Raw genomic sequence first — 26,741 nt, 5'->3', positions numbered from 1 at the left:
GTCAACCGTGCGCTCCCAGGATCTTGTGCGCTCATGAAGTTTCGCAGAAAAGTAACTGAAACAAGCCCTTTACTCACAAGGCACCCGAGCTTCCTTTCAGCTGGAGCAAGCCTCACTCTCGGCAGTGTGACGACTTACCTAGCCCCTCGTCACAGCAAAGAGCAAAGCCAGCGACAAGGAAGGCCATCATGTGGCCTGATCACGCACACCCAGGCTGTAAGGGGTAAGGTTTTAGTGTTGGGAATAGAGCCTTCACTTTCAGAGGAAAGATGATGTGGGGGAAGAAAGAACAAAACCGCCTTTAAGGAAGGAACCTAGCGGCTTCCCAGGTGGGCAGCGTGCTGACTGACCCAGGTGGTTCAGAGGCGTGGAAGTCGGCGAGCTCGTTCCTTCTGGAGTCTGGACTCCTTGGCTTCATGCATGGCACATTCTCATTAAGCTTCAAACCTCCCAGTGAAAAATATTAAATATTCAAGGTAATAAAATAGATATAATTTCTATACTATAGGTTTGGCCTAGTGCAAGGGAAACCGTCACCTCGGGTGTCCCTTAAAGTAACCCCTAGGCCAGTGCATCGCAGGCAACGCAAGGCACTTCCGTAAGTGGTCCAGTTCCGCCTGGAGTCGTTCTCTTTCTGAAACAATCTTCTGCTTTTGGCTCCTTAACTCCTGGAGATACAAAGACATCCATCAAAACTCGCTACTCGGATGGGCCAGGGGCTAGCTGTGCTGCTGATAGACAGACCCTCCCGCAGAGTGGTCCACAGGGGCAGTTTGAATTGGTTCTCCCAGAGTCCTGGGACCTCAAAAGACTGGCCTCTCCCAGAACTACTGTCCACGTGCAGCCTCAGCTTGAGCCTGGAGTTCTTTAAGTCAGCCGCACTGCTTCTGCAGTGGCCCTGGTCCGAGGCTTGCCCCTGGCACACTAGATGCCCAGCAGGGTTTGTGCTGGAAGGCAGCAGTTTTTGCTTTAAGAGATTTCCTTCTCCATTAAAATCACCTTCCATCCTCCTCAGCAAACCACTAAGGAGGGGACTGAGATAAGCAGTAAGAACTTCCCAATTACGGGACAAGAACTAGCACCTTTATCCTCCCCAGGGCAGCATTCTACAGATAATCTACAGATTAGAGAGCCACCTTCACTAATGCCAGCCTGAGTCATTGACTGACTCTTCAGACTACATGTTTCTCAAGAGCAGTGTTTCCTGTCAAAACATGTACTTAGCATGAGCCTGCCTGAAGCTTCCGCAGGACCCACTGTTGCACCAACTCACCACCATGCTGTGGGAGAGCTGCTCCGCCGTCAGGCTGAGGCTGTAGTGCTGGGCCTCCAGCCGCCGGCACTGTGTCTGTAGCACGTGCCGCTCCAGATCTTGTTCTGAAAAGACAAGACGCGAGATAGCTTCAGTGCACAGGGGCCCTGGCAGCCGGGCACCACACTGGTGAAACGGCTAAGATACCAGCCCCTCGGAGCAAGGAGAAAGGATCTGCAATTGAAGGTGATTTGAGGGACTCAAATGAAATCGCTGGCTTTATATTTAAGCTGCTGGGTAAAGGCCAGAGTGAAACTAAGACAAGGGAAAAAAGGCAAGTACCTAAATTATTGACACAGAAAACATGGGAGGGAGGGAGAAAGAGCTCAGTGTCACCAAAAGAAAAAAGGGCAGAAAGTATAGTACTGGGGATAAACAGACCTTCACCACTGACACAGTTGAGAGTGACTACAGAGAGGCCAGAACCAGCTTGTTAGTCAAAGTACAGTAAAATTATAACGGAGGCCAGTACCACTTAAACCACCATCTGTCAGTTTGTCATACTGGGGTAACGTGTATGTTGCTGGAAGCTATGCTGCAGCCAGTATTTCAAATACCAACAGGCTCATCCATGAGGGACAGGTTCCAGCAGAGCTTCCAGACTAAGAACTAGGAAGAGGCCTAGTCTTCTACTTCCATACACTGGCCACTGAAAACCCCGTGGATCATAAGAGAACACTCTCCAAGATAGGGCTGGAAAGCAGTCCATACATGTGGATTTGCACACACCAGTCCTGAAGGTGCAGCAGGATGGAAAACGTTCTGTTGCACATGGGACTACCACACGTTGGAGCAAGCCTGACAGCAAGTAACAGCCATGGCTATCAGAAAACAAAAGATAGAACCATTCTGTCACCTTTCTAGAGTACTGGGCTCCAACAAATTAAAAAAACCTAGGAAAAATGGACAAGTTTCAAGAAACACAACAAGACCTATCTTAAACTAGCACACAGATAGAAAATCTGAACAGACTTAGAACAAAGGAAGAAATTAAACAGGTCATAAAAAAAAAAATTAGTAGTGGCTCATACAGCTTCACTGGAGAGTTCTATCCAACACCCAGAGAAGAGCTCACACCCATCCTACTCAAGCTGCTGCAAAACATAGAAAAGGATGGCACACTCCCCAAATTCATTCTACGAAGTAAGCAGAACCCTGACCCCAAAACCAGGCAAAGGCACCACTAGAAAAGAAAACTACAGACCAATATCCTCCATGAATATAGACATAAAAATCTTCAACAAAATCCTAGCCAACAGACTCTAACAATGCATCAAAAAAATTATACATTATGACCATATGGGGTTCATATCCATCACATAAGTAAAGGACAAGAATCACATAATTATATCAATCAATGCAGAAAAGGCATTTGATAAAAATCCAACACCCATTCCTGATAAAAACTCTCTTAAACAGGACTAGAAGGTAAATCCCTCAACACAATCAAGGGCATACAGCAAAACCAACAGCCAACATTATTCTCCATGATTATTCTCCATGGAGAGAGAAACTGAAACCATTCCCCTTGGGAATGTGCCTTCTATCACAATTTCTATTCAACAGTATAGTGGAAGTTCTAGCCAAGGCAACAAGGTTTTTTTTAAAAAAAAAAAAAAAAAAGAGGCATCCAAAGTGGCAAAGAAGAGACTTCTTTAATAAATCGTGGTGGCAAAAAACTGGATATCCATGCGCAGAAAAATGAAACAAGATCAATACCTCATACCACACACAAAAATGAACTCAAGATGGATCAGAGATCTAAATGTAAAACACAAAACTATAAAAAGAAAAAATAGGGGCAAACTTAAAGGCCCTAATTTATAGCATAAGTAGACTATCAAGCATCACCCCAAATGTACAGACAGCAGAAAAGAAACTAGATGACTGGGACTTTCTGAACATTAACTTTTGTGCATCAAATGACTTCTCCAAAAGAGTAAAAAAGAGAACCTATAGGTTGGGGAAGGTTGGGCAATCCTACTTCCGTAGTGATACTGCCTCGGAAACCCAAGGAGGGGTCGCTATGAGTCGGGTTTGACTCGACGGCACATAACAACAACAACAACATAGGTTGGGGACAAAGTATTTGGCAATGACATACCTGACAAGAAACTTGTCTCTAAAACTTACACAAAACTTCAATACCTCAATATCAAATCAAATAATCCACTTCAAAAATGGGCAAAATACACGAACAGGCACTTCACCAAAAAAGATACCCAGGCAGTCAGCAAACATGAAGAAATGCTTGCAGTCGAGATGCAAATCAAAACGACGAAATATCATCACACCCTAGCACTGACGGCAAAGTTCAACAAGACAGAAAATAACAAATGCTGGTGAGGATGTGGTGAGATTGGAACTCTCATACACTGTGGGACTATAAAATGGTACAACCACTGTGGAACATGGTATAGTGCTTCCTTAAAAAGTTGGAAATACCATTTGATCCAGCAACCCCACTACTAGGAATATATCCTAAAGAGGTACAACATATATCCCCAGAGACACAAACTCAGAAATACATGCACACCCATGGTCATTGCAGCACCATTTACAATAGTAAATGGATAAAAACAACCTAAGTGCCCATCCACCAATGAATGAACGACCAGACGATGGTACGTACACACAGAGGAATACTATGCAACATTACGGTGGATGACCTTGGAGGACATTTCCCCATTATTGTCAAAGAAAAGTTTACCCAGGTCACCATCTGCCTCAGGAAGGAGGAGGGAAGCTACGAGGGGCACCACCACCTGGGCTGTTGCTCCTCCAGCCAAGGTTCAAGGAAGCTGGGGCTGGAGCAGAAGTAAAACCACATTGGTTGGAAACAACCTTCTAGTGTTTTGTAACTTGGCTCTGACTAGTTCACAGAAGACTAACAAGTGCTCCTTTTCTTTAGTCCTGAAGGCACGCACTGTTTCGTGGCTTCATACTATTTCATCCCTCAGGGACATCAGATCTGCTGAAACTGGTACAGAAACTGCCCACCATGTAAGGTTGGTATTTCAGGGCTGTGTGAGGGTTCCCTCCTTAGTCAACCACCACCCCATCTCCCCTTGACACCTGTGCCAACCACTACTCACTCACCACCCATCTGCTTCTCCCTCTCAGCACCCACTGCAATAGCCCTGACATTTAAAAAAACAAAAACAAAACAACCCCCCCACCACAATTCTGTCACTTTCAATAGCCACACATGATAAATGTACCAAATGACACCTTTAGTTGTTAATGGGACTGTTCTAAGATTTCACTCACAAGACAGGAGCCCCTTCCATTCAACAGCATTGGGGGTCCTAGGCAACATGGTATAAAACGTGACAAGACCTAGACACTGTATCTGCTGATGGTTGGATCATGTGATAACCTAAATGGGAATAAGAGGATCCATCTACAAGTCATTAGAACTAAGAGTTTGGTAAGGTTGCCGGATACAAGAAAAAGCCTTTCTATGATAAAAATGACGTGTCAGGTAACGACCACAACCACCACCAAACTATACCTAAAACTAAACCCAGTAAAACTTGGGGGAAAAACACCAAGGCGACTTAACAGTTTCATATCGTATCCTAGACTGGTGATGTTAACAGCAAGAACCAAGGCTGTTGCTCTGATGCACCCAAAAGCCACCTTCTGGGAACTTAAGATGACCCTAAAATTCGTGTGGGGAGGCCAAGAGAAACAGCTGAGGTGCTGAGGGCAATGTTCTCTCCCATGGGGCTGACCCCAGGGACAAAGGGGCCTTTTAGTAAGCACCAGGTTGAATGGCTACCTGTGCTGGGAAGGTAAGACTGGCTCTCCACCTTATTCCACGCACACAAGCAAATATGGCACGTGACAAGAAAAAGCAGAACTTAAAAAGATTTTAGAAGAAACTCCAAGAACATCTTGATAACCTTGCCGTAGGGAAGGTACCCAAAACACAGAAACACCATCAACAATGGCCACATGTCCACTGAAGACGCTGCCTGGCTGCCTCTCACCGTGGCTCACTGCCCACGTGCCCCTGGTGCTGTAGCTTACGCACCCTGCCTCAAAGAACACACTCTGGGCCAGCCTCCCCTACAACGTACATGGGTAGCTGGGCATCATTGGCCTACTGGGCAGGCTCTGGGGATCTATCCCTCTCCAGGCCACATGCATAGCCCTCAGTAAGTAAAACACGTAGAGATGCTTGTGGCATTTCTTCCTCAGGGCAGGCTGGATTGGGATGGGCAGAGTGGGCTCAGGGCATATACAGCCCAGTGAGAATGGGCTCTGCTCTCCTCCGTTACAAGGAACTTGGGCACTGGCTACACAGCAAGGAGCTCCTGGCTGAGCTAAACAGCCAAGTAGAGGCTACCACTTGTTTGGACAAGACCCTCTGGTGTCTGTATCTAGCTGTGTCTCAGGAAATAGGGGCTCTGCCGCTGTCGCTAAGAAACTTTTCCTAAGGTTGGTGACGAAAGCCTGCGTTAACTGGGCCATTAAACTTCCTTCCTGTCCGCTCCCCCCACACACACCCCAGCCCATCTTTCCCGCTCTCCCCATCCCCGTTTTCACCTTCTATGTGTTCCTGATAAGCTTCAAAAACTGCCTCGATCCCTTGCCATTTCCGTCTGGGGGCCTCCTCCTCCTCCTCCTCTCCTCCCTCCTCGTCGTCATCACCCTCTGAGTCCTGGTCCATCTCCTGGGTGATGGGGCCCTTCCTCCCTGGCGGAGGTTCCTGCTGGCCATTGTGCTGGGACCGGGGAGGCCGGCTGGAGGACTGCAGCTCAGGGATGTTGTAATGGACGGATGTATCCACCTTGTGGTTCTGCTCTGCTGACAGCAGAGCTGTGTGGCCTACCGGAAGGAGAGAACAAGGCTCAGCCTTTGGGGGCGTGCTGTGGGGGGCAGGGCAGTGAAGAGGGTGGCTCTGCCCTGCCCCTTGGTGACAGGTTTGCAGCTGCAGGTCTCCTAGTAGGGCAGCCCTGTGCTCTGCAGTTGTCTGCCCATCTCAGATACAGCTCCCAGAAAGGCACACAGGCTGTGTGGCTTGAGCCAGCAGGGAGGGATCTGGCTACCGCCTCCTCCTCTCTACCTTTGAATGTCAGACCAAATGGTCACAGGTGATGTGAGTAAACGGTGAAAGAGAAAAGGGAGGAGGAAGTGTTTAAGAAGCCACTTCAGGGCCCAACTTTCTATAAGGACCCTGGCAGCTTCTCCCTGCTCCATTCTCAGGAGGCGCGGCTATTCACCTCTAGCCAGATGCTGCTATTACACCCTTCAAGTACGTTCATGACAGAAACACCATCAAGTACCTGTTCCATTTTCAAGGGCTCTGCCATGCTTATTTATTAGAAAATGCTCACCAGGTTCACGTTTATACCCTCTAACAGGACACTTAGAAATGTTTTTGGCATTTCTTCTGATGACTGAAGGTCAAGGTTCTTAGATATTTATTACATTCTCTAGTAACTGGAGGATTCTTTGCTGGTCAGTCTCTGCCTGTGACTCAGTGGGAACAGAAAGTGGCTGCCTCTGTCCTTCCCTCCCGACTCTCAGGGGATGGTCCCAGGTGTTCAGTAGAGCTGGCGCTGCCAGGCCAATCCTGGGAGGGGAACACCACTTGCACAAGGCCTTAGCTATCAGCCATACTAGAAGCAGGGCAGCTCTGCTCGACTCAGACGGCATCGTGTGTGGAACCTTGCGGAGCTCATCTGCAGCCCTCCACGACTCTAGTACACGGGGGCCGAGAGCCTTGTGTGGGCCCCAGGAGGGCAGCCCAGTCAAGGGGTGGCCGGCACATGCAGCAGCAGGAGCGCACCAGGAGTTACCTTTGTGCTTCTGCAGGGCCTTCTGCGTGGACTGCAGCACCGATTCGTGGAACTGGTGTGCGAACTCCTCTGCCAGGAAGGGCTCCCAGGGCTTGCTCCTGCCGTTGATGCTGTGTGAGAGCGGCACAGGGACACCCTTGGGCGTGGGGCCCCGGACGCAGTGCAGTAGGCTCAGGCCTCGTTCGCCCCCAGGTGGCCCACCCAGCCTGGCCTTCTCAACACAGGCTGGAGCTGGCTCCTGGCTCCCCGGCTCCACAGCCTTTGGGACATCGGACAGGGATGCAGCGATGCCGACGGGCTTGTCCACATTCAGGGAGGTCTGCTGCGTGGCTGGTTCTTTCAGAAACAAAGTGAGGGGAAGGGTTAGCGCTGCACGTTCACAGGCTAGGTATCCTTTACGTGGATGCTAACCGCCAGAGCACAACCCTGACAGCCCAGTGTGAACCAAAGTTTAAACCAAAAAAACCAAACTCACTGCTATTGAGTTGAATCTGACTCATAGCGACCCCTCCTTGGGTTTACGAGGGGGTATCTCTACAGAGGTAGATTGCCCAACCTTCCTTCCAAGGAGTGGCTGGTGGGTTTGAACCTCAAGCTTTCTGGTAAGTAGTCAAATGCATTAGACACGATGTCCCCAGAGTTCCCAACACAAGACTTGGGGACAGTTAATTACAGGGCACTGAATGTTTCATGGCCTGAAGATGAGCTGTGTTTAGAAGAAAGTCCACCCTTGAAAGCTGTGTCAGGAAGAGAATCTCAGGGAAGAAGCAAGTTGCTGGGTTGAGGCTGACATTCAAGGTGGAAGAGCAACAGGCAGAAAGACCCACAAGGAGCCATGAGGATTCGAGTGGCAGATGCCACGTGCCGTCCACAGTGGAAGCACGGCAGCTGAGAGGCCAGAAGCAGGTGCAGGAGGTTCTGGAAGGCAGATGGTGTGAGACCCAGACAAGGAGGGCTGACAGAAGAGCAGCAACCAGTAGAGCGCTGCCATACCCAGGAAGGTGTGACAGACTCCCAACTCAGCTCGAGTCTCAGTCACCTTGTGCAAGAAAACTACACAGCACACAAGAGTGGTGCTGATAAAGTGTCCAAGAGGCGGGTCCAAGATGAAGATGTGGCCACTGAGACCGCAGCCCCGAGCACAGCCCAGCCCGGCAGCCTCGTGGACATTCCAGGGTGGTGGCTGACGGGGCTGTGTCCCGCCCTGCGCCTTACCGCTCAGGGAGGCAACAGGACTGTCCCTCGGAGTGTGTGTCAGTGTGCCTGTCACCATGGCTGACAGCGTCTTCTGCTTCATGGCACGGAGCAATCCAATAAGCCTCTGTGTGTCTGCGAGGAAAGCAGCCCGGGATTAACGAGGCCCGGACACTGTCCGGGGAAGGGGCTGGCTCCCAGCCGGCTGCACCAGCAGGGCAAGGACACAAGATCAAGACCAGTAAGAGGCAAGTGACATTGGGCTCATGGTCAGCAGCCCTCACCGGCAACCCTCTCAGCGCGTCTCGAGATCACTGTGTGCACAGCCACGACGGCCACTGCATTCATGCAGCCTTCTGGCAACTTGTGAAGATGCATCCTTATTGATGAGAGAAGAGCTGGTCTCGGCACCAGGAATGACTGAGGCCACTGGCAGACATCTCAGGAAGCACCGCCCATTTGAGTGTGCTCCCATGGCCAACACCCAGCGAACAATCACAGCCCTGTGACAACTGCCCCTCATGGTGGAGGAGGACACCGCCATCCTGTGTTGGCGCCACCTCACCTGTGGTCCTCCAGGAATCAGGCCAGATGAAAACAAAACTATGCCTGTTTCCAGGGATTTGTCCCAGAGGCAAACATGCCAACTACTGTTAAGGAAGTCCTGGGGTGGATGGACAACAGTTAAGGCACATAGCTGCTAACGGGAAAGTTGGAGATTCGAGTCTACCCAGACTCAGAAGAAAGGCTTGGGACCGACTTCCCCAAAGTCAGCCACTGGAAACACTACAGAGCACTGTTCTACTCTGACATGTGCAGGGTCACCAGAGTCAATCTGACGCCATGGGAACGAACTTTTACTCCTTTAAGGGAAAGTGAAAATTCTGGCTTACTGGTTTTTTTAAAAAAAAAAGCTTTTCTACACCCCAATCATGAAATCAGTTCTCAAGGCAATCAGTAAGGTCTGAGAGAGGGGCTTGTGCAAACAGGTGGCCGAGGCCGAGCCAGGGTCCATGGCGTGTGGATGCGAGGCCCGCCACCCTGTCTGTATGAGGCAGCTCTGCCTGGGGGCTGCAGGCCTTTCACCAGACCATTCCCCACCCCCGGGCTTCCTGCCGCTGAACATGGATACAGCTACCTTGTCAGCAGTGCCATGGGAAAACCAGCCACCACCCAAGCCAGGAGGTGCCAAAACTCAGCTCAGAGACCCTGCTGCCTCTGCACTGTCAACCTAACTGTGACCAGAGCCGTCGCCTGGCCTGCACAGGTATTGCAGAGCGCGCACACGAACACACACACCTCTGCTGTGTGTACGGTGACGACTCTAGCCTGGCACAACCCCGAGGACGCCTCCTCGTTAAAGAGAGAAGAGCTGGTCCCAGCACAAGGAATGGCTGGCCTACCGCAGGCCCTTCAGCAGGGTGCACAACCCGTTTGCTGCCTGCAGTGAGTGCCTGGGCTCCACGGGGGCCGTGACACAGCCAGGCAGCAGCACTGCTCCCAGGGAGCGTGAGGAACTGGGGACAGCCCTGACCGAGCACAGCACGGCGCCCACGAGGTCCGGGCCTCACCTTTCCTTTTCTCGGCACTGATGTGTGTCAGGTTGAAGATGGTGAGGAACTTTTTCTTCTCCTCCAAGTTGGGGCTGCTGTTCATCTCGTCGGGGCTGTAGCGGGTGGACAGTGCCAGGCGCGGGGAGGGGCTCTGCCGCTTGCTCTGCACTGTAGGTGGGGACGGACTTCTCTCTCGCAGCATCCGCCGCCGCTTCCGCCGCTTCTGCATCAGCAGCTCCTCCTTCTGCTGTTGGGTGGTCAAGCCAAAAAGTTGCAAAAACTCTAGCTTCTAGATTGGGAGAGAGCACAAGTCAGTGTGATGCAGGCGCTGCCCGGCCGCCCACCCGCAAGTGCCAGGGGCACGCGGACCTCAGAGGATGTATCCAGCTTCAGGGGGGGCTGCTCAGCCACGCAGCGCAGGTGGGCCCTGACCTCTTCCTCATCGCTCTCGTCGTAGGAATCGTCCAGGTCGTAGTAGTACCCTGAGGGTGTAAGGGGGATTCTGCTCAGGTGGGGAGCCTCAGTTCCCCACCACCATGTGCCAGGTGGACATCTGCACCAGCTCCGTCCTGCGGTTCCCAGGGGTACAGGCACGAATGGAGGCCAGCCATGGCTGTGCACATACTCCCTCCTGAAAGGCCACTGGCACCCCCCCTCCCAGGGCAAGCCAGGCTGACACAGGTCCCGTCTAGTCAAAGGCATGATACAGGCCAGCCACATGTGGAGACAGTGGAGGAGGCCCTGTACACAGGCCCCTAGCTCAGCTAGGCCATGACTTGGGTCTACCAGCTTCCAGGCTGCCTCAGGGCCGAACTCAACAGTCAAGCAGCCTGAGAGCCGAGCCTGTCTCAGCTGGGGTCTATACCCTCCCTCCCTCTGTCCTGGAGCCACTGGGGGGTGGGGGTGCTCACCTGGTCTTTTGAGGGGAACCTAAGGAGCTGATCCAGAAAGGAAAGGGTCCCTGGCCCCTCCTGGGCAATGCCTACTGCCACCCTAATGCTGTACGGTTAACAGACAATTAATACGTAAAAACCATCTCCCTGGCCTGCACCCATCGCTCATTAATGGCACATATGTGCAGCTGGGGCCACAGGCAGCAGCCAGTGACCTCAGAGGCTGCTGACACCCGGTGCCAGCAGCAGGGGGTCTAGCACCCATCCCTGCCAGGGGCCAGTGTACAGTAGCTACAGACCTTTCTCCTGGGCTTCCCGCCGCCGGCGCTCCTCCAGGTCCAGCTTGCTGACCAGTCGGCGGCGCTGCTGCAAAAACTCGTCGTAGACGTAGGCTGGGTCGGGGCCTCGCTGCGTTGGGGGCCGCCCGCCCAGCTCCCCAAAGGGGGCTGCCTGGCTGAGGGGGGCCCGCTGCTGGCCCAAGGGGGTCTGGGCCGACTTCTCCAGCTCACCCAGGAAGGGCCCATGGGGGAAGGTTGGGTGCTCAAGGCCCCCTGGTTCCCGCAGCGGCTGGAACTTGTCCAGGGGAGTGACCTCACGCTTCCGGGGCCCCTCCTCGGCCTTCTCTGGGCAGTAGACCCTTTCTACCTTCACCAGTGGCACGGTGGCCTGGCGCCCTGGCTCGAATGGGCTCGGGTGGCTATGCAGAGGGAGGCTGTCAGGGACGCGCCGGGGCTCCAGGGTGTTGTCCATCAGGGCCACAGGGTTCCAGAGGGCCGTGGGCACAGTATGGTGCTGAGGCTTGGGCGAGATGAGGGGTGGGGGCCCGCCAAAGTGCTGCGGGGGCTCTCGGCTGCCTGGCTCATGGCGGTTTGGTCCCGGCCTGGAAGCGAACGGACCACACCGTCAGACTTGGGGGGCCTGCCCCAGGAGGAGAAGCCCGCAACCATTGCAAGGGGATGGAGACTCGACCCCTTCAAGCCCTGCAACTGGAGGCTGGGGAGCAAGGGAGTAGCTGGGTGTTTGTACACACCTCTAATTCCTGCTTTTCAGGGACACCGAGGCTCAGGTGGGTCCTGGCTGTCCCAGTTCTCAGCCACGTCCTCACCATAACTCATGTCATTCGTGTCACCCCAGATGACAGGTGAGCCCACCTCCTTAAAGGGGCTATCTACTGCTCCCCAGCCCATGCTACCTTTAAGAGGCAATGAGAGGCCAGCTTCTGGGGGCTGCCTGGCCCAGTCCCCACTCACTTCCAGAGACACTTCTGGTGCCAGGAAAGCCCCAGAACAACAGGGGGCCCAGGGCTTCCTTGCTGCAGCCTCCTGTCTGCCAGGCAGCACAGAGAACCTGCGTCCCCATGGAAGACAGGCCAGGGACCATCCACCTGACAGCAGGCACCCCCACCCTGCTAAGGACTTGTTCCCTCAGTGCACCTGAAACAAACCCCAGCTTGCAAGCCTGTTTGGGGCGTGGGCCACCTGTGCATTTGGCCTGGAGCAGCCTGAAGGGCACAGGTTCCTGGGGCAACCAGGCTCCCCCCACCTGGCCAGGGAGCATAGCCACAAAGCCAAGAGAGACCCAAGGCTGCACTTCAGATCAGCAGAGTGCTAGAGGAGCCATGCCAACACATGGCTTGTTCTTAAGTAAACAGCAAAGGGCCGAAGCCCGTTAGCAGAACAAACGTTTCGTGTGCTGAGGCTAATGTTTAGCAGTTTTCTGATCAGCACACAGGGCTGCCTGTCAAGCATCGTGTTCATGTGCCTGAGGGATTGGGGAGCTCCAGTGGTCACCTGCCTTCTACAGCACCTGGCCTGCAGGGACCACTAAGGATCACCTGAACATGACAGGGGAGGGCAGTTCTGTTCAAGAGCCTGGGCTAAGCTCCAAGGTGGCCCCTGGCCAGGGTGCATTCCTTGTCACATAGAGAAGCCCTGCTGCCCCATGAGCTTGGCAGTCACTGGGGCTGACCCCCACCCTGCACCAAGCCTTCAGCCAGCCACAACATGCGAGGAGACAAGGGACCTGACAGGAGGATGGTGGGCCCATAGAGCGCCCAGTGAGAAAGCAGCCCAAGGCTTCCTGCCTGTTCCTAGCAGCACACAAACAAGAAAACGGAGCCACCGCCAGCCCCTCTGCCTGTGAGGCCTGGAGGGTCAGGAGCCTGGCTAAGCCCCAGCAGAAACGCTCCAGCCCCAAGCAGTGAGGGACTTCAGAGACTGCCCAAGAGGCCCTGGGGCGTGGCCTCCCACAGGGCTGGCCAACAGGCAGACTTATGCTACACAGGCAACGAGTGAGTCCTTTAAGAACGAATAAAAGGAAACCTGGCTGGCATTTAGGGGGAAAAAAAATACCCAACCACCTCAAAGTTCAGGCTCCAGAGCTTGGGGCACACAGAAAGCTCCTCCTCATGTCCTTGGGGGAGCCCAGGTCCCTGGAGAGGGGTCTGGCTTCAGACATGGCCTCAGCTCCTACTCAGCAGAGGGGCCTTGGCCACCTCACTTTCCTCTCAGAGTCTCTGCTTCCTCACAGGCAGAACAGATTGGATGGACTAAGGAACACAGGTGTCTATACACAGCCCATGGGCCCAGCCAGCCAACACGCACAGCTACACTCAGGGCAAAGAGCAGGTGCTCGCTAGCTGTTGGTGGCATTTGAGGAGCCTGATCCTGCCCCCTAGCCCTGCCCACACCCACCTGCTGCTCTCAGGAGGCCGATGGTCCACCTCCGTGGGCACTGGGGGACGGCCCATGTCCAAATGCTGCTCCAGCACCTGTTGCCGGAACTCCGACACCTGGGACTGCCGGTCCTCCTTCTCCTGCCGCAGCCGCCGCTGCCGTGCCAGCCACTTTTCCTCCTCGTTGGTGCGCTGGATGAGCAGAGCAGCAGCCGCACTGCTGCCGGGCAGTGCCTGGAAGACGCCGTGGCTGGAGATGAGGCTGGGCACGCTGGGGTGTGGGGCGGGTGCTGGGTGCAGGGGGTGTGGCATAGGCTTAGGCGCCTGCAGGCCTGCCTCCTTGAGCTTCTCTGTGGGGAGAAACACCATCACACGTGGCACGGGGCCCAGTGTAGCCCGCACCCCACAGAAAGGTCCTCCCTGGGAAATACTCAGGAAGTGTGTTCTGCCTCGCCAAGGGCCACAGACCCACCAGGCAGTGGGCTCAAACTGCCTCCCAAGGGCAGACTTGGGCTCTTAGGGCCTGTCAACTGGCTGCTGAACGTGCTGTTGCTCAAAGACCGTCAACCGTACAGCAGGATGAGTGACACCAGGGACACAACTCCAAGCATGCTGCTCGGTTGGTCCAGCACTGTGCCCTGTGCTCCTAGGAGCTCTCCCCTCACCTGCGTGCACCATGGGATCCATCAGCTCAGCAGATCAGGGCCTTCACCACCCCTCTGTGAGCACACCCCCACGAGGCTGTGGCCTCACCGGGTACCTGTGCGTGTTGGGGTCAGCTGCTCCGAGGGCTTGGCCCGCTCATCTGCAGCGAGGCCCCGCAGTGCATGCAGCTCAGCCACGGGCAGGAAGGCGGGCTCCAGCGCCTTGGCAGCCAGCAGCTCCTTCTCACGAGCCCGCTGCTCCCGCTGGCGCTCCAGCTCCTTCTCGCGCTCCTTCTCCCGCTCCCGCTCCAGCTCCTTCTCGCGCTCCTTCTCCCGCTCACGTTCACGTTCTTTCTCCCGCTCGCGGTCAGCCTCCCGTTCCCGCTCCCGCCGCAGCTCCTCATCCATCTGGAGCCTGATGGGAAGCAGGGTGGAGTCAGTGAGGGGCTCTGGGAGGGGAGACGGGCGGGGGGGGGGTGTTCACGGAGAGCCACGCCTCCCTGGGCCCAGCTCTCCCTGCATGCTGCCGTCCCCTCAACCCCCCAGCTCTGTGCCCACTGACCACTTTTCATGGGGTGAAACCTTAACTACCCTGCCCCGTTCCGGAGGTGGAGACCCTGGAGAGGGAGTGGTCAAGGTGCTCTGTCACAGGGCACGGTGTGGCCCATGTGGACTCACCTCTCTGCACTGAGGCTGGAGAGCCGGTCAGAGTGAAGTGCAGCCAGGGACGAGTGGGTGAGCTCAGGTGGGTAGCGGACCCCCGACAGGTGCAGATGCATTGCCGAGGGGTGCAGCGGGGGCAGGGAGCCAGGCGTGGGCAGAGGGTAGAAGGGGGACCTCAATGCTGAGAGGCAGTAGGAGTCGTCCATCCTGCATGAGGACGCGGTGGCGTGAGTGCAGAGCAGACACACACGAAAAACAGGCTGGCGACAGCCATGCCCCAACCCTTGTCAGGTGCGTCCAGGGCTTCCCACTTGCTGGAGCCCCCAGGTCCCGGCTGACTGGGAACAGGAAGCACCACCAGCAGCAGTACCAGACACAGAGTTGGGGCTCTGAGGCCACCACGACCCTGCCTGGCCTGCACACTGGGAGGTCTGGGACAGGGGCTGCTTCTGGCGGGGCAGCACTTTGCCAGAGCAGAAGGGCAGTCACCAGCAGTGATCTGTGGTCACCAGGCCGACACAGGAGAGGGTGGCTCAGACCATAGGCACTCTTCCACCCCAGGGCCCAAGAGGGTGCACGCCAGGCATAGCTTAGGGGGTGCTTCCCGAGCTGTGTATGGATCAGAAGCCTGGATGAGAGGATGTGCAGGGGCCAGGGTCCCGGGTCTGTGGACAGAACAAGGGCAGGGCAGGTCTGGCCCATAATCACCTAAAGGCTGGGTGTGGGAAGGGGTGCGGGGCCAGGTAGCTGGGGTGGTAGTAGGCTGCTGCAGTGGCAGGGTCCAGGCCGAGCGGTGGCAGGGAGGACATGCGCAGGTCCTCGGCGGTGTGGTAGGGCCGAAAGCTCCTCAGGTAGTCCTCGGTCACCGTGCTGGGGGGCACCACGTGGTGCACAGGCCGCTGCAGGCTGCACAGCATGGACCAAGACGGTGAACCTTGCTGTCCCCCTGTAGCACCTCGGGGACAGCCCCCCCCCCCCCGAGGTGCTGGCCTGGTGGGAGGGACACCCAGGGCAGCAAAGAGATGGCAGCTGCTCTGGGGATCCAGGACCCTGGCTCCAAGAATGGAGGACAGGGGACGGAGGCAGGGCCAGAGAGTGGGGGTCAGCTGAGGAGTGTGAGAGCAGGCGCAGGCGGGGCCCAGCCCCGGGGACAGACAGTAGGGGGGCCCTCAGCTTTGTCAAGTGGCTCCTCCCTGGCCTGGTGTCCCCCACCAGCAGACTTACTTCAGCGGTGGGAAGCGGGAATCTTGCACGACTGAGCTGGGGGAGATCCCGAAGGGGTAGGGGCTGCTGAGGAGGTGGGAGGGGATGGCCGGGCCGCCTGCCTTCTCCTGGGGTAGTGGGGGCTCCACAACGAGACGTTCCCGGCTGCCGCCGCCACGGGAGCCAGCATCCTATGAGGGACCGGGATGAAGTGGTGGGCAGGGTCAGCTGGCCAGGGCCGCCCAGTCTTGGTGTACAGGAGGCGTGGAAGGACGGCCACTCCTGCACCAGAGACCGTGCCCTCTGGTGTGCCTGTGTGCAGACACCTTCCTACGTGCCGCCTGCCCCGCCTCCCAGGCAGAGTGCAGACTACGCTCAGTGGGGCAAGGGGGCTGCTCAAGGCAGGAAGGGGAGGAGCCCTCAGGGGTCCCAAAGACCAAGGGCCAGGTTGCTAGCTCTGGCCCACATGGGGGACACTGTCCTCCATCTGTGGGAACAGCCACACATCTGAGGTCAGCTGTATAGATGGCACAGGGGAGGGAAGCCAACAGTGGGGACAGTGCCAGTGAGGAAAGGTCCAGAGAGTATGAGTCCTCAAGCCCCCTAAGATGAGCTGTCAGGGAATCACACATGTGTGACCACCCCAGAGCCAGCCCAGCCCTGACACCCTTACTGCAAGCAGCAAAGGGGCCTAGAACAGGCCATACTGACAGCTTGTCTGAGAGCACACAAGTGAGGAGAGCTGCAAGTCAGGCCCGCTGGTGAGGACCCTAACTAGGAGCAGCGTCTGACCCCCTTCCTGCCACGAGGCTTAGCGCCTCTGCTCCCGGCTAGTGCCTCGGGCTCCTGGCCTCAGACCCGCCCCACGAGCACAAGGGTGGGATGTGTACCATCACCCCAGGCGGAACCAACTGCAGCCCGTGCTTTCTACACCAGCCAGGTGCCCAAGCCTGGGTTTCTGCACAAGCAAGAGATCCCAAACACCACTACAGGCCCTATACCTCAGTTTCCTCATCTGTCAAATGGGTCAGCCACATGCCTGTCACTGTACAATAGGGGACAGGAGGCAGGTGCAGCATCAGTGTAGGGGGCTCATACACATGTGAACTCCCAGCCTGTGCCCTGGAGCCACCTTCTCTTCAACCCCCAACCCCTACCACACTCACAGCCATCCAAGTGGTCAGCGCCCAAGGTCAGTGTGGGAAAAAGTATGCACACAGTTTGGTCACTGAGCAGCTCTGGGGCTGTGATGGGACAGCATCGTCCTGCACATGTGAAGGGGGGCAGGAGGTCTCCAGGTGCTAGGGCAGCACCCCCAACAAAGGCCAGGCCCAAAGCAGACTGGACCCCATCCTGGACGTGCAGAGCCTGGGAGGGCTGTCTGCATCTGTCCTGTGGTGAGAGCCTGTCTGAGGAACTCCCTAGGGCGAACTTCCCAGCAAACCAGCCTATGAAAGCAGCTTTCCTGGTGGGGCCCCGGGAACTAGGGCAGCTGACCAGGGAGAGCCCCTAGTCCAGGCCTGGCCCCCAGCTGCGGCAGCCAGGGTCCCCTGCCACCCTTAGAGGCTGCTGGACATTGGGGGCCAGCTGTGGCGGCTGATTATTTCTGAGCAGCTGTGACTGTGCCCACAGCTGTAGCCCTAGAAGGGGCGCTGGGGGGGGGGGGGGCAGGGAGAGGACATGCCTCGCTAGCTCCGGAACACTCACCTGCCGGCTCTCACTCCTCCAGACACCGTTGACAGTCTTGGTAGGGGCAATGGTCACCACGGGAGGCGTGCTGGGAACACTGTGGCCCCCAGGGGGGACAATAATGGAGCCCATGGGCACACGTTTGGGTGTGGTGGCAGGGGAGCTGTGGTTTGTGGCTGGAGAGGACACGGGTGATGACTCGGTGCTCAGCGAGGACCCTGTGAAAGGACAAGACAGCACCTAAGTGCCCAGATCTGACCCCACCCCCAGATCCATGTATACCAGCCTGACCCCACCTTCATTTCCAGGTATACTAGCCAATCCCTGGAGCTAGCCACTGAGTGTTTCCTTCCCTCCACCCTCTTCACCTCTCCCCACAGGCCCAGGCCCAGTGAGAGGTACCCGGTATGGAGGCCCCAGGGAAGAGAAGTCCCCCCGACCCGAAGGTGGGAGGGGCAGACACCACCCCTACCAGGGTACCACGCCATCTGGAATACCCACAGAGCCCAGAGACTACATGTGGTCCTAGGAGGGACACTGCTGGGTCCACAGGAAGACACGATGCCACAAGGCTGCCCTCCCCATTCAGGCCAGCAGCCCAGGATACTTGCCTCATGGGGGGAAGAGGCAGGGCTTTGCAGACAGCAGGCAGAAGGGGGTAGGGTCGACACCAGTGGGGCAGCTACAAGTGGCTGATATTTCCTGAGCTCGTTTGTGTGTAGGGGGCGTTCCCTCAAGGGCCTTTAGTCCCCCTGGGGACACAGGCCATGGTGGTCAGGAAAGCAGAGCAGATACAGCTGGGTGGGCTGCCCCAGGTGTAACGCAGGGAGGGGCCTGGCTCTTATACAGACAGTTCATGTGACCTGAACCTCAGCACATTACAGAGTGAGGTCAGTGAATTCCAATAAACTCATAAGGTTGTGTAGCCACTAATTCTGGAACATTCTAACCACTCTAAAAAGAAATGTTCCATCCCGTAGCTGTCACTCCCATTTCTCCATTATCCAGGGAAGTGGTGGGAGGTGGCACAGGAGTTCCAGCCACTACCACCTGGCCCAGAGCTGCTGCTCACCTAACACCAAATCAGGACCGTGGCTTCCTAGGTGTGGGAGCTGCCTGCAGCACTGTGCAGGGCAGCCCTGGAGGAGACGACGGGGCAGCTGCTGACCACACCTGGGAACTCTACTCTACCAAGGCAGGGCCACATCACAGCTCAGCCCCTAGGAGCTTGGGCATGCCGCGGGCAGCCTGTGGGAGGAGTCATGCTATCACGGGCCAAGGCCAGCAGGCAGGACAGCATGAGGAGAACCTCTCGGCTCACGGACAAGCCTGGGTCTTGCATGAGGGTAGCTGCTGGTCAGCACCGACCATAGTTCTTGCACAGCTCTGGGGGCCTGTGTGCCTCACCCTCATGCTCCACCACGAGGTGTCCTATGTAGCCCAGTGGCAGAGCCAGCCTAGCTGGGCTCACCCTGGGGCATGGGGCTGTGCCCACCAGACACATAGGGGCTGTCGCAGCAGCCTGGACACGCTCTCAGTGGTGGAAGATCCGGTCTGGGGCATCCTCAGGATGGAGACCCTGGTGGGTCTGAAGCCAGCAGAGGAAGAGGTCCCAGAACCCCGCTGAGCGTGAAGCTGGACCCCACAGGCAGGTGCACAGCCTTGGAACCGTGCTCTGGAAAGCTTCAGCACCCAGGCGCAGGGGGGAGGCCGTGAGCTCCTGTTTGTATGGGCCCCCCCAAGTCCGCTACAGAAATTCCCTGTCTGCACCCCTCCACCCTGTGCTTCCCCTGTCTGATTTCAATCAACAGCCCACTATAAGTCTTTGAAAACTAGAGGGATGGGATCTTCCCCTTAAAAGCCCTTTCCATGGGGTCTCCCAGCAGAATTTGATAGGTAACAGCTTCAGTGATGTGATTCCCATACAACATACCTCACCCACTTCAAGCCAACAACCAAATGGCTTTCACACATCCTGGACCACCCTTTCCTGGCCCCTCGAGCTCCCCACTAGCTGTCCCTCCCCGACACCACAGTGGCCACAAACCGATGCTCTCCCTCTGTGGGTTTACTGGTTCCTGACACCTCACGTCAACGGGACCCTCCAGCACGTGGCCTCTCACAGGGAGCTGCCGCCTCTCAGTGCAAGGTCCGCCCCACGGAATGTGGCTATCTGATGTCCCACTGAGTGGATGGACACATCGCATGTACCCGTTCACCCATGGAGGGGCATGTGGGCCGTCCCAGCCTTTGGAAGCTAGGACAGCATTGCTGTGCATGCCACTGCGCCTGGCTTAGCCCTGGTGCCGGGCACGGGAGGGGGCGAGTAGCAGTGTTGGAGACTCATCCCGTGCTCGCCCCCTGGCAGCTTTTCTTAGCCCGTGTAACAGAGAGGTTGGACCCCGGGGCCCTGTCCCAATCACTCCCATGCCTCTCAACTGCCTTCCAGCCCTCAAAGCCCCCATGGTCCCATTAGCTCCTCTGTCTTGGGAAACACGCCCCTCATCTCTGAATGTGGTTCCTCTCCAGGTACTGGTGGGTGAGGAGAGTAGGGGCAGCCGGCTGACTCTTGCCAAGTGCAGCTTGTCATAGGAGGCCATTGGCAATTAGTGGCCTAATCCCCCTGGAGGCGGGAGGCCATTACTCACCCGCAAGAGTGGTAGCAATCAATACCTTTGACAAGGAACCCTCCAATTAGCAGAGCGCGCGCCTGGCTCCCGAGCCTCCTCTCTCGCTGAGGGGCACGCGCAGGAAGGCCTGTGATCACTGCAATTAACTGGTGGCATTTAGCGAGGAGTCAGTCAATGAAGCTAATCGAGATTGGGCATGGCAGGAGCAGAGTGAAGCCGCATCACCCATTGTCCAACTGCACAGATGAGCCCCAGACACCAGCAGCCTGTAACTGACAGCTGAGACCCCAAAGACACTAGAAGGGTGCAGGGCTGGCAGAAACGGAACCTGAAGACCACAGGAAGCCCAGGAAAACTGGGCCCCAGGAGCCTTTTCTGCCAGCCAAGCACACAGTCAAACACCACGCGATGTCTTCAGACGAGCCAGCGGTGGCTCTGTGGGAGAATCTCCCCTACTACGCAGACAACTCACGTTAGAGTCCCAGCCCCCACCCGTCTTCCGTGGAGGCGCGTGTGTGATTGAGATGCTGAAAGGTTTCAGCGGAGCTTCCAGCCTAAGACAGACTAGGAAGGCAGGCCGGGGATCTCCTTCAGGAAATCAGAAAAGGGTCTGAGCCGCAAGGGACCACGGGGATGGTTCATTCCATTGTGCACGGGGTCACCACGCATTGGGGTGACTCAGTGGCCGCTGCAACAGATGCAACAAGACCTGGTGCAGGTGAAGGAGATGCCAAGACTGTTCAATGGGGAAAGAAGAGACTTTTCACTCCCCGGGACCGAGCAATGAAAGAGCAGCCATGCCTCAGACCACACACAACAGATGTGCCAACTAAAGCCCGAAAATTCTTAGGACCGCCCGCAGGGACAACACTGTCAGGCCAGGCTTTCAACAATGGGCCATCTAGTAAAATACCAAGCACAAACAGCAAAGACAAAATAGACAGACAGGAGCTCATAACGTTAGATGTTTCTGTTCAGCAAAAGACTCCAAAGAAGTGAAGACACGCCACCATCAGGGAGAACATCTTCAGAAGCCATGTATCTGACTCGTAATAACCAAATAGACAGAAAACTTTGACAGCTTAAAAATAAAAAGACAAATAACCCAATAAAAAATGGGCTCAGGACTTGAATAGACATTTCACCAAAGAGGACATTCAAACGGCCACCAAGCAAATGCAAGATGCTCAGCATCATTAGCCATCAAAGGGATGCAAATCAAAACCACACGAGATGTCATTTCCTTCGTACTAGGAAGACTAAGGAAAAAGGAGGACAGAAAACAACCAACGTTGGTGGGGCTGGGGGAAAATCAGAGCCCTCATCCATTGCTGGTGATAATGCAAAATGGTCCAGCCGCTGTGGAAAACAGTGTGGAGGTTCCTCAAAGAACTAAAAATAGAACTCTCATGTGACCTGGCAATTCCACTCCTAGCTACGTACCCCGAACACTTGAAAGCTGAGACTCAGAGACGCTTGTCCACCAGTGTTCACTGCAGCACCAGTCACAATAGCCAGGAGGAGGGAACAGCCTAAATGCCCATCAACAGGCGCATGTGGTCCATCCGTACGGTGGACACTCCGCAGCCAGTGGGAGACAGGAAGCTGAGCGAAATAAGCCAATCACACAAGGACAGCTATTGTATGGCCTCACCTATATAAGAATAAAGACAAGGTGAATGTATGGAGACCAGAGTGTTAGTGGTTACCAGGGGTGGGAGGGAGGGGAAGGGGGGCTTGTTAATTGTGATGGAAAATCCTCATTGAGGGTGGGGTTGCACAGCTGAGTACTCTAAGTGTTATAAGTTGTATACCTGTAAAAAGTTGTAGTGGCAAAATTTATGAGTTGGAGATATTTACAACGACTTAACAAAACAAAACAAAACACCAAGAAGCTGCTGAGGCTGCTTATATAATACAAACGCCAAGGGGTTAGGCCCCTTGGTTTGGAAGTTGAGGGTCCTGGCTTCATGGGACAGCCCAGTTAGTTGACCCAAGCATGTGTTTGGTGCTTCTCCTCTACCTCCGAGTGCGTTGCCTAGCGCCTGGGCTCTTACAAGCTTGCAGGCGGCACCCAGGTACAACTCTTGGTCTCCGTTCACCTGGAGCAACAGGGGAAGGAGAGTGAGGAATAGGAGGCGGAACTGGCACGTGTGCTCATTGCCTCCATGAACAGCTGCCTCCTCCGCCCTGGTTCCAGGACTGGATGGTGCCCGGCTACCATTCCTGAACATTTTCATCCAAGATTCCAGAGAAGAATCCTGATCAGAAGGGGGGAAAATGTAGAACAGAATCTCAAATTCTCATGGACTCTACAGAGCCATGGAGGTTGGATGAACCCCTGAAAACTACTGCCCTGTGATAATCTTTAAACCTTCAACCACAAACATCCCCTGCCATCTTCTTATACCCAAACAGTAGTTCACCTGAACTAGTAATAAAAAGTCTGCCTTAAGCACTACACTCTTTTAAGAACTACCTTTATGGGATCAAATAGACAGCAGCAATTTGAAAGATTAGGTGGGAAACTTAGGGGACAGTGAGTTTATGTTAACAAGGGAGGAACAAAACAGGAGGGTGAGAATGGTCACACACCTTAAAGAAGGTAACCAGTGTCACTAAATTGAACAGGGAGACCACCACAGCCAAGAGGCCAGCCTGCGCCCCCTGCAGGCAGAGGCTGCACACTGCACCTTCAACAGGGAGAACAGCACAGCCGAGTGAGGCCAACCTGCGCCCCCTGCAGGCAGAGGCTCCACACTGCACCTTCAGCAGTGCCCCTGAGCTGTGAAGCCACGGATTGGCAAGCAGTGGAGTAGAGGGTGCAAGGTGACTTGTGACACGGTGAGTCAAAACGGGAAGGGTCTTTTCAGAAGCAGAGCAGACCAGAGAGGGCTCAAAGGTGCCACGGCGACATGCTGCAAGGCACCAGGCAGTGAGTGCTGACCAAGAACCACGTGAAGATGGCATGGGACATGTGGCAGCTAACATGACATCCATGGGGGGGGGGGACGACAGATGACCCCGCCCACGCCGTGCAGGGACTGGACTTGAACCCCATCCCCAGATGTTAAGGAGTCTGTGCATAGCAGGTGCTAGGTGTGTAACATCTCTCCTCTCTGGGGGGCGGGGAAGAACATGGGAGAGGCTCCACCCCCTAAGGCACAGATGACACCACCAGGGGCAGGTGACATTTTGGCTCAAGAGGGGGCCTGGCCTGTTACCAAGGTTGGGGAAACCCCAGGTAGCCCAGGGGCCAGGCAAGGGTCCCCCCTGGGACCCACGTGGGGTCAGCCTAGCCTCCTGCCTGGGAGGCACGGTCCAGCGGGACACTGTGTCTCCGTGGGTCTGCACCTCGGAGTTCAACTCAGGTTTCAATCTCCTCTCTGCCGCTTCCCACCCAGGAGACACAGCACGAGTGTGGTGAGAAGCTGAGAGCTCGGTACGCAGCAGGTGCTCTCATAAACAGCCAGTCAAGGTGAAGGATGGCGGGCTCAGGGGGTCCAGGAGGAAGGAGCGGGAGGGACAGGTGGCTGCTCGAAGCCCCGCCTATGACTAAGTCACAGGGAGTTTAGTCCTGATGCACGGCAAGACAGTGAGCCTCAACAAACCGGTGAGCCACAGCAGGCATGGAAGCCCTGTGGCCAGCACCCCGTGCCTAAGAGATGCTCAGAACAGACAAGTCTCCAGGGGAAGGCGGCCGGCAGACACTTGGGGCTGGGGACATGGCTAAGGGGAAAGCAGGGTGTCTATCTGGAGAGGGGCGGTGAGAACATTTCAGAATTGGGAGCAAGGGTCACACAATGCTGTGAACGGATCAGAAACCATGGAACTGTACGCTTTAGTGACTTCTGTGTTCCGTGACTTACATCTGAACAGTAAGTGACAGTAAGAAAATGAAAACTGAGAAACTCCAGCCAAGGCCCAGTGGCACAAGAGTTAAACGCCTGGCCGCTAACTGAAAGGGTGGCACTTTGAATTCCCCGGCCTCTCCACGGGAGGAAACACGTGGCGATTTGCTTCCATAAAGATGACAGCCTAGGAAACCCTGTGGGGCTGTCCTACCCTGTCACTCGGGGTTGCTGTGACTGATGGCACACTCTAAGGCCCCCTAGCCATGCCCACCAAAGGTCCTGTGTACAAAGTTCAGGCAGGGAGCTGGGGCCCACCAGATGCTGAGGCTCCAGAAGCTTCTCTGTGGGAGGGAGAGTGGGGGTGCTGACCAGCAGGGATAGCTGCCTGCTTTGCCTCCTGTGGGCTCCCAGGCCACAGCCCCTGGCTGTGTGGCCTGGACCTAGTGATATGACCTGTGGTGCCTCGGTCTCCCCACCCGTGCACTGGGGCTGCACTCTGGGCTGTAAGCTCCAAGCCACGGACACGGGCATGCAGGGGCCGAGCTGACAACCCCAAGAGCAAACGGGTATCTGAGCGGACGGAGAACTGCCAGTGAGGGTCAGGGCTGGGCTTGGCCCACCCAGAGAGGCTGTGCTTCTCCCAAGAGCCACGGCAGGCCCATGAACTTGGCCTTCTCATCTGCATGATGGGGACGCTCTCAGGTCAGCGGGCAGATGCGCCTTGTTCTCTGCCCCCATGCCCTCCCTCTGCCACAAAGGCAGGTGGCCCGCCCTGGAGAGTCACATGGACGCCCGAGGTGCAGCCAGGGAACGAGCAGAGCCTCACGGCCACCTGCTGGTCGGCTGCCACCCCACTGGACAGCACACTCCGTTCCTGGCCAGTGGGGCCTGACAACGGCCGCACACGGGCTCTGCAGCACGTCTCTGCAGGTCAGAGAGGTCAACAGCGAGGACAAAGGACAGTGAGGCAGGTCTGCACTGAGGCCACAGTCCACATAGGCCTGGCAAGACCTGTGGGGCTCTGCAGGCTGTGACGTGCCACCCTGGAGTGGACACAGCTGCTGGCCAGATTGCAACGTGGTCGACGGCCTGATCGGGTCAGCACCCCCCAGTGCTGGAGGGGCCCACGCCAGGGGGGCTGTCGGCCCCACCTCCTCACACTTTGCAGGAGACCCAAGCTCGCCCCCAAGCCCCACCTCCTGCTGGGGGTCTCCCCCCTGGCTCCTCGGCTCCAGGGCGGGAAGGGCCACGTGCAGCTCACACAGCCAGCGCCTCCCACCTGGCCAAGGGCAGCCCCCGCTCGGGGCTGGGAGGAAGGGGAGCGGAGAAATGGGGCTTCAGCTGGAGTGCACCCTACCCACTGGGCACGCGGTGGCAGCTGGGGATGGCCGTTAAGAGGGCGCCACCCCTCCCACCTCCGTCAATAGAGTCAGCAGCAGAGGGGCTTGGTGAGTCTGACCAGAAGACACCCGGCCCACCCCACCTGAGCAAACGTTTCCCATTGGGCTGGAGTCCCCAGAAACACACAGACACCGTCCCAGAGAGGAGGACAACCTCGGCACTCAGGGCCACAGAGCCCATCTTGGGCCTTTGGGACAGAGCAGACACCTGGGCTACCAGCTTCCTGTGCCCTGGAGGCAGCACCCCAGTTCCGGCCACGGCTGGCATTCCCAGCAAAGACTGTAGGTCTAAGAGGCCTACACCCGGATCCCACAGGGTCCTGAGCCGTCCAGCAGCTCCATCCAAAGTGTCCTCCATTTGTCCATGAGCACCTCTGATCAGGACTGACCCCTGGCAGCAGGATGTGCATCCTGGGTCCGGAGAAGGGCCTGAGCCCAAGCCAAGGGGGAAGGGAGGACAACCCAAGGCCAGAGAGAGCAGAGTGGCCATTTGCCCGACATCTCACAGCAGCCAGGGCCGAAGACTCTGTGGATGCTTTTTATCCCCATGCTTTGCCATCTCTGCCTCCTTGGCCTGGAGGCCAAGCAAGTTTCCAGTGACCAGGTGCTCTCTGGCCATGTCTGAGAGACCTCTCGGGCAGCCCCGGAGCATGTCAGGGGTCAGAGTCCAGCAAGGCCCCTCCTGACTCACAGCTGGGGACCGACAGGTACATCGCCCCTCTGCCAGGCCCCTGGACGGCGGCTGTGGGGGCTGAGGAAGGACCCAGGAGGGGACAGAGAAGTGCAGAAGCAGAGCAGGCACCAGGGCTGAGCTGGGAAGTCCAGCCGGCACAGCCCAGCCCAGGCCCCGGCAGAAGGCAGGCGTGAGTGGGCACGAGTGAGCGAGTGTGCGTGCAGGAGGGGCGGCTCCGGGGGCCGCCAGAGTGCCACCGGGGGCCGGCTCTGGCGACTGCCGTCCCTGGCCGCCAGCTGCTCTGGGCGCCCACGTGGGGCTCCTCTTACCTCTGGGCTCCTCTGCCTGCTTGGCGAGCTTGCGCAGCGCGGCGGCAAAGCTGGAGGAGGGCGCGGCCTGAGCGGACAGTGTGCTGCTGGTGGCGGGGCTGCCGCCGGGCACCAGGGCGCCATTGAGCGGTGAGGGGGTGAGGGGACTGACGGTGGCCGTGGTCCTGGTCGCGGTGGAAAGCATCCCTAGTGAAGGGGACTTGGGCTCATGGCTCATGCC

General features: G+C 56.6%; 1 protein-coding gene across 1 annotated transcript; it reads right to left on the bottom strand.

The window, feature by feature from the left end:
- Positions 1 to 533: 533 nt before the first annotated feature.
- On the bottom strand, positions 534 to 26,741 carry GSE1 (Gse1 coiled-coil protein). Its single transcript, XM_007939144.2, has 15 exons — positions 26,522 to 26,741; positions 17,654 to 17,853; positions 15,968 to 16,137; positions 15,452 to 15,649; positions 14,759 to 14,950; positions 14,197 to 14,495; positions 13,456 to 13,786; positions 11,062 to 11,642; positions 10,239 to 10,351; positions 9,888 to 10,158; positions 8,338 to 8,451; positions 7,123 to 7,458; positions 5,867 to 6,148; positions 1,274 to 1,377; positions 534 to 668 (listed from the first exon to the last, which is right to left on the bottom strand). The coding sequence occupies exons 1-15, from the start codon at positions 26,736 to 26,738 to the stop codon at positions 534 to 536; spliced, it is 3,543 nt and encodes a 1,180-aa protein (XP_007937335.1). The 5' UTR covers positions 26,739 to 26,741.

This window comes from Orycteropus afer, unplaced genomic scaffold, assembly GCF_000298275.1.
Source record: "Orycteropus afer afer isolate SDZICR_OR568_19922 unplaced genomic scaffold, OryAfe1.0 scaffold00057, whole genome shotgun sequence".
In the NCBI taxonomy this organism is placed as follows: Eukaryota; Metazoa; Chordata; class Mammalia; order Tubulidentata; family Orycteropodidae; genus Orycteropus; species Orycteropus afer.
The sequence above is the reverse complement of the archived record's forward strand: the minus strand, read 5'-3'. Positions and strand labels throughout refer to the sequence as shown.

Excerpts from the sequence above, each read along its gene's own strand:
- GSE1 (XM_007939144.2), bottom strand. The coding sequence starts at position 26,738 with ATGAGCCATGAGCCCAAGTCCCCTTCACTAGGGATGCTTTCCACCGCG. Across the intron at positions 7,459-8,337 it reads TCCTGTTGCCTCCCTGAGCG|AACCAGCCACGCAGCAGACC; the intron begins GTAAGGCGCAGG and ends TGTTTCTGAAAG. Across the intron at positions 6,149-7,122 it reads GGCCCTGCAGAAGCACAAAG|GCCACACAGCTCTGCTGTCA; the intron begins GTAACTCCTGGT and ends TCCTTCCGGTAG.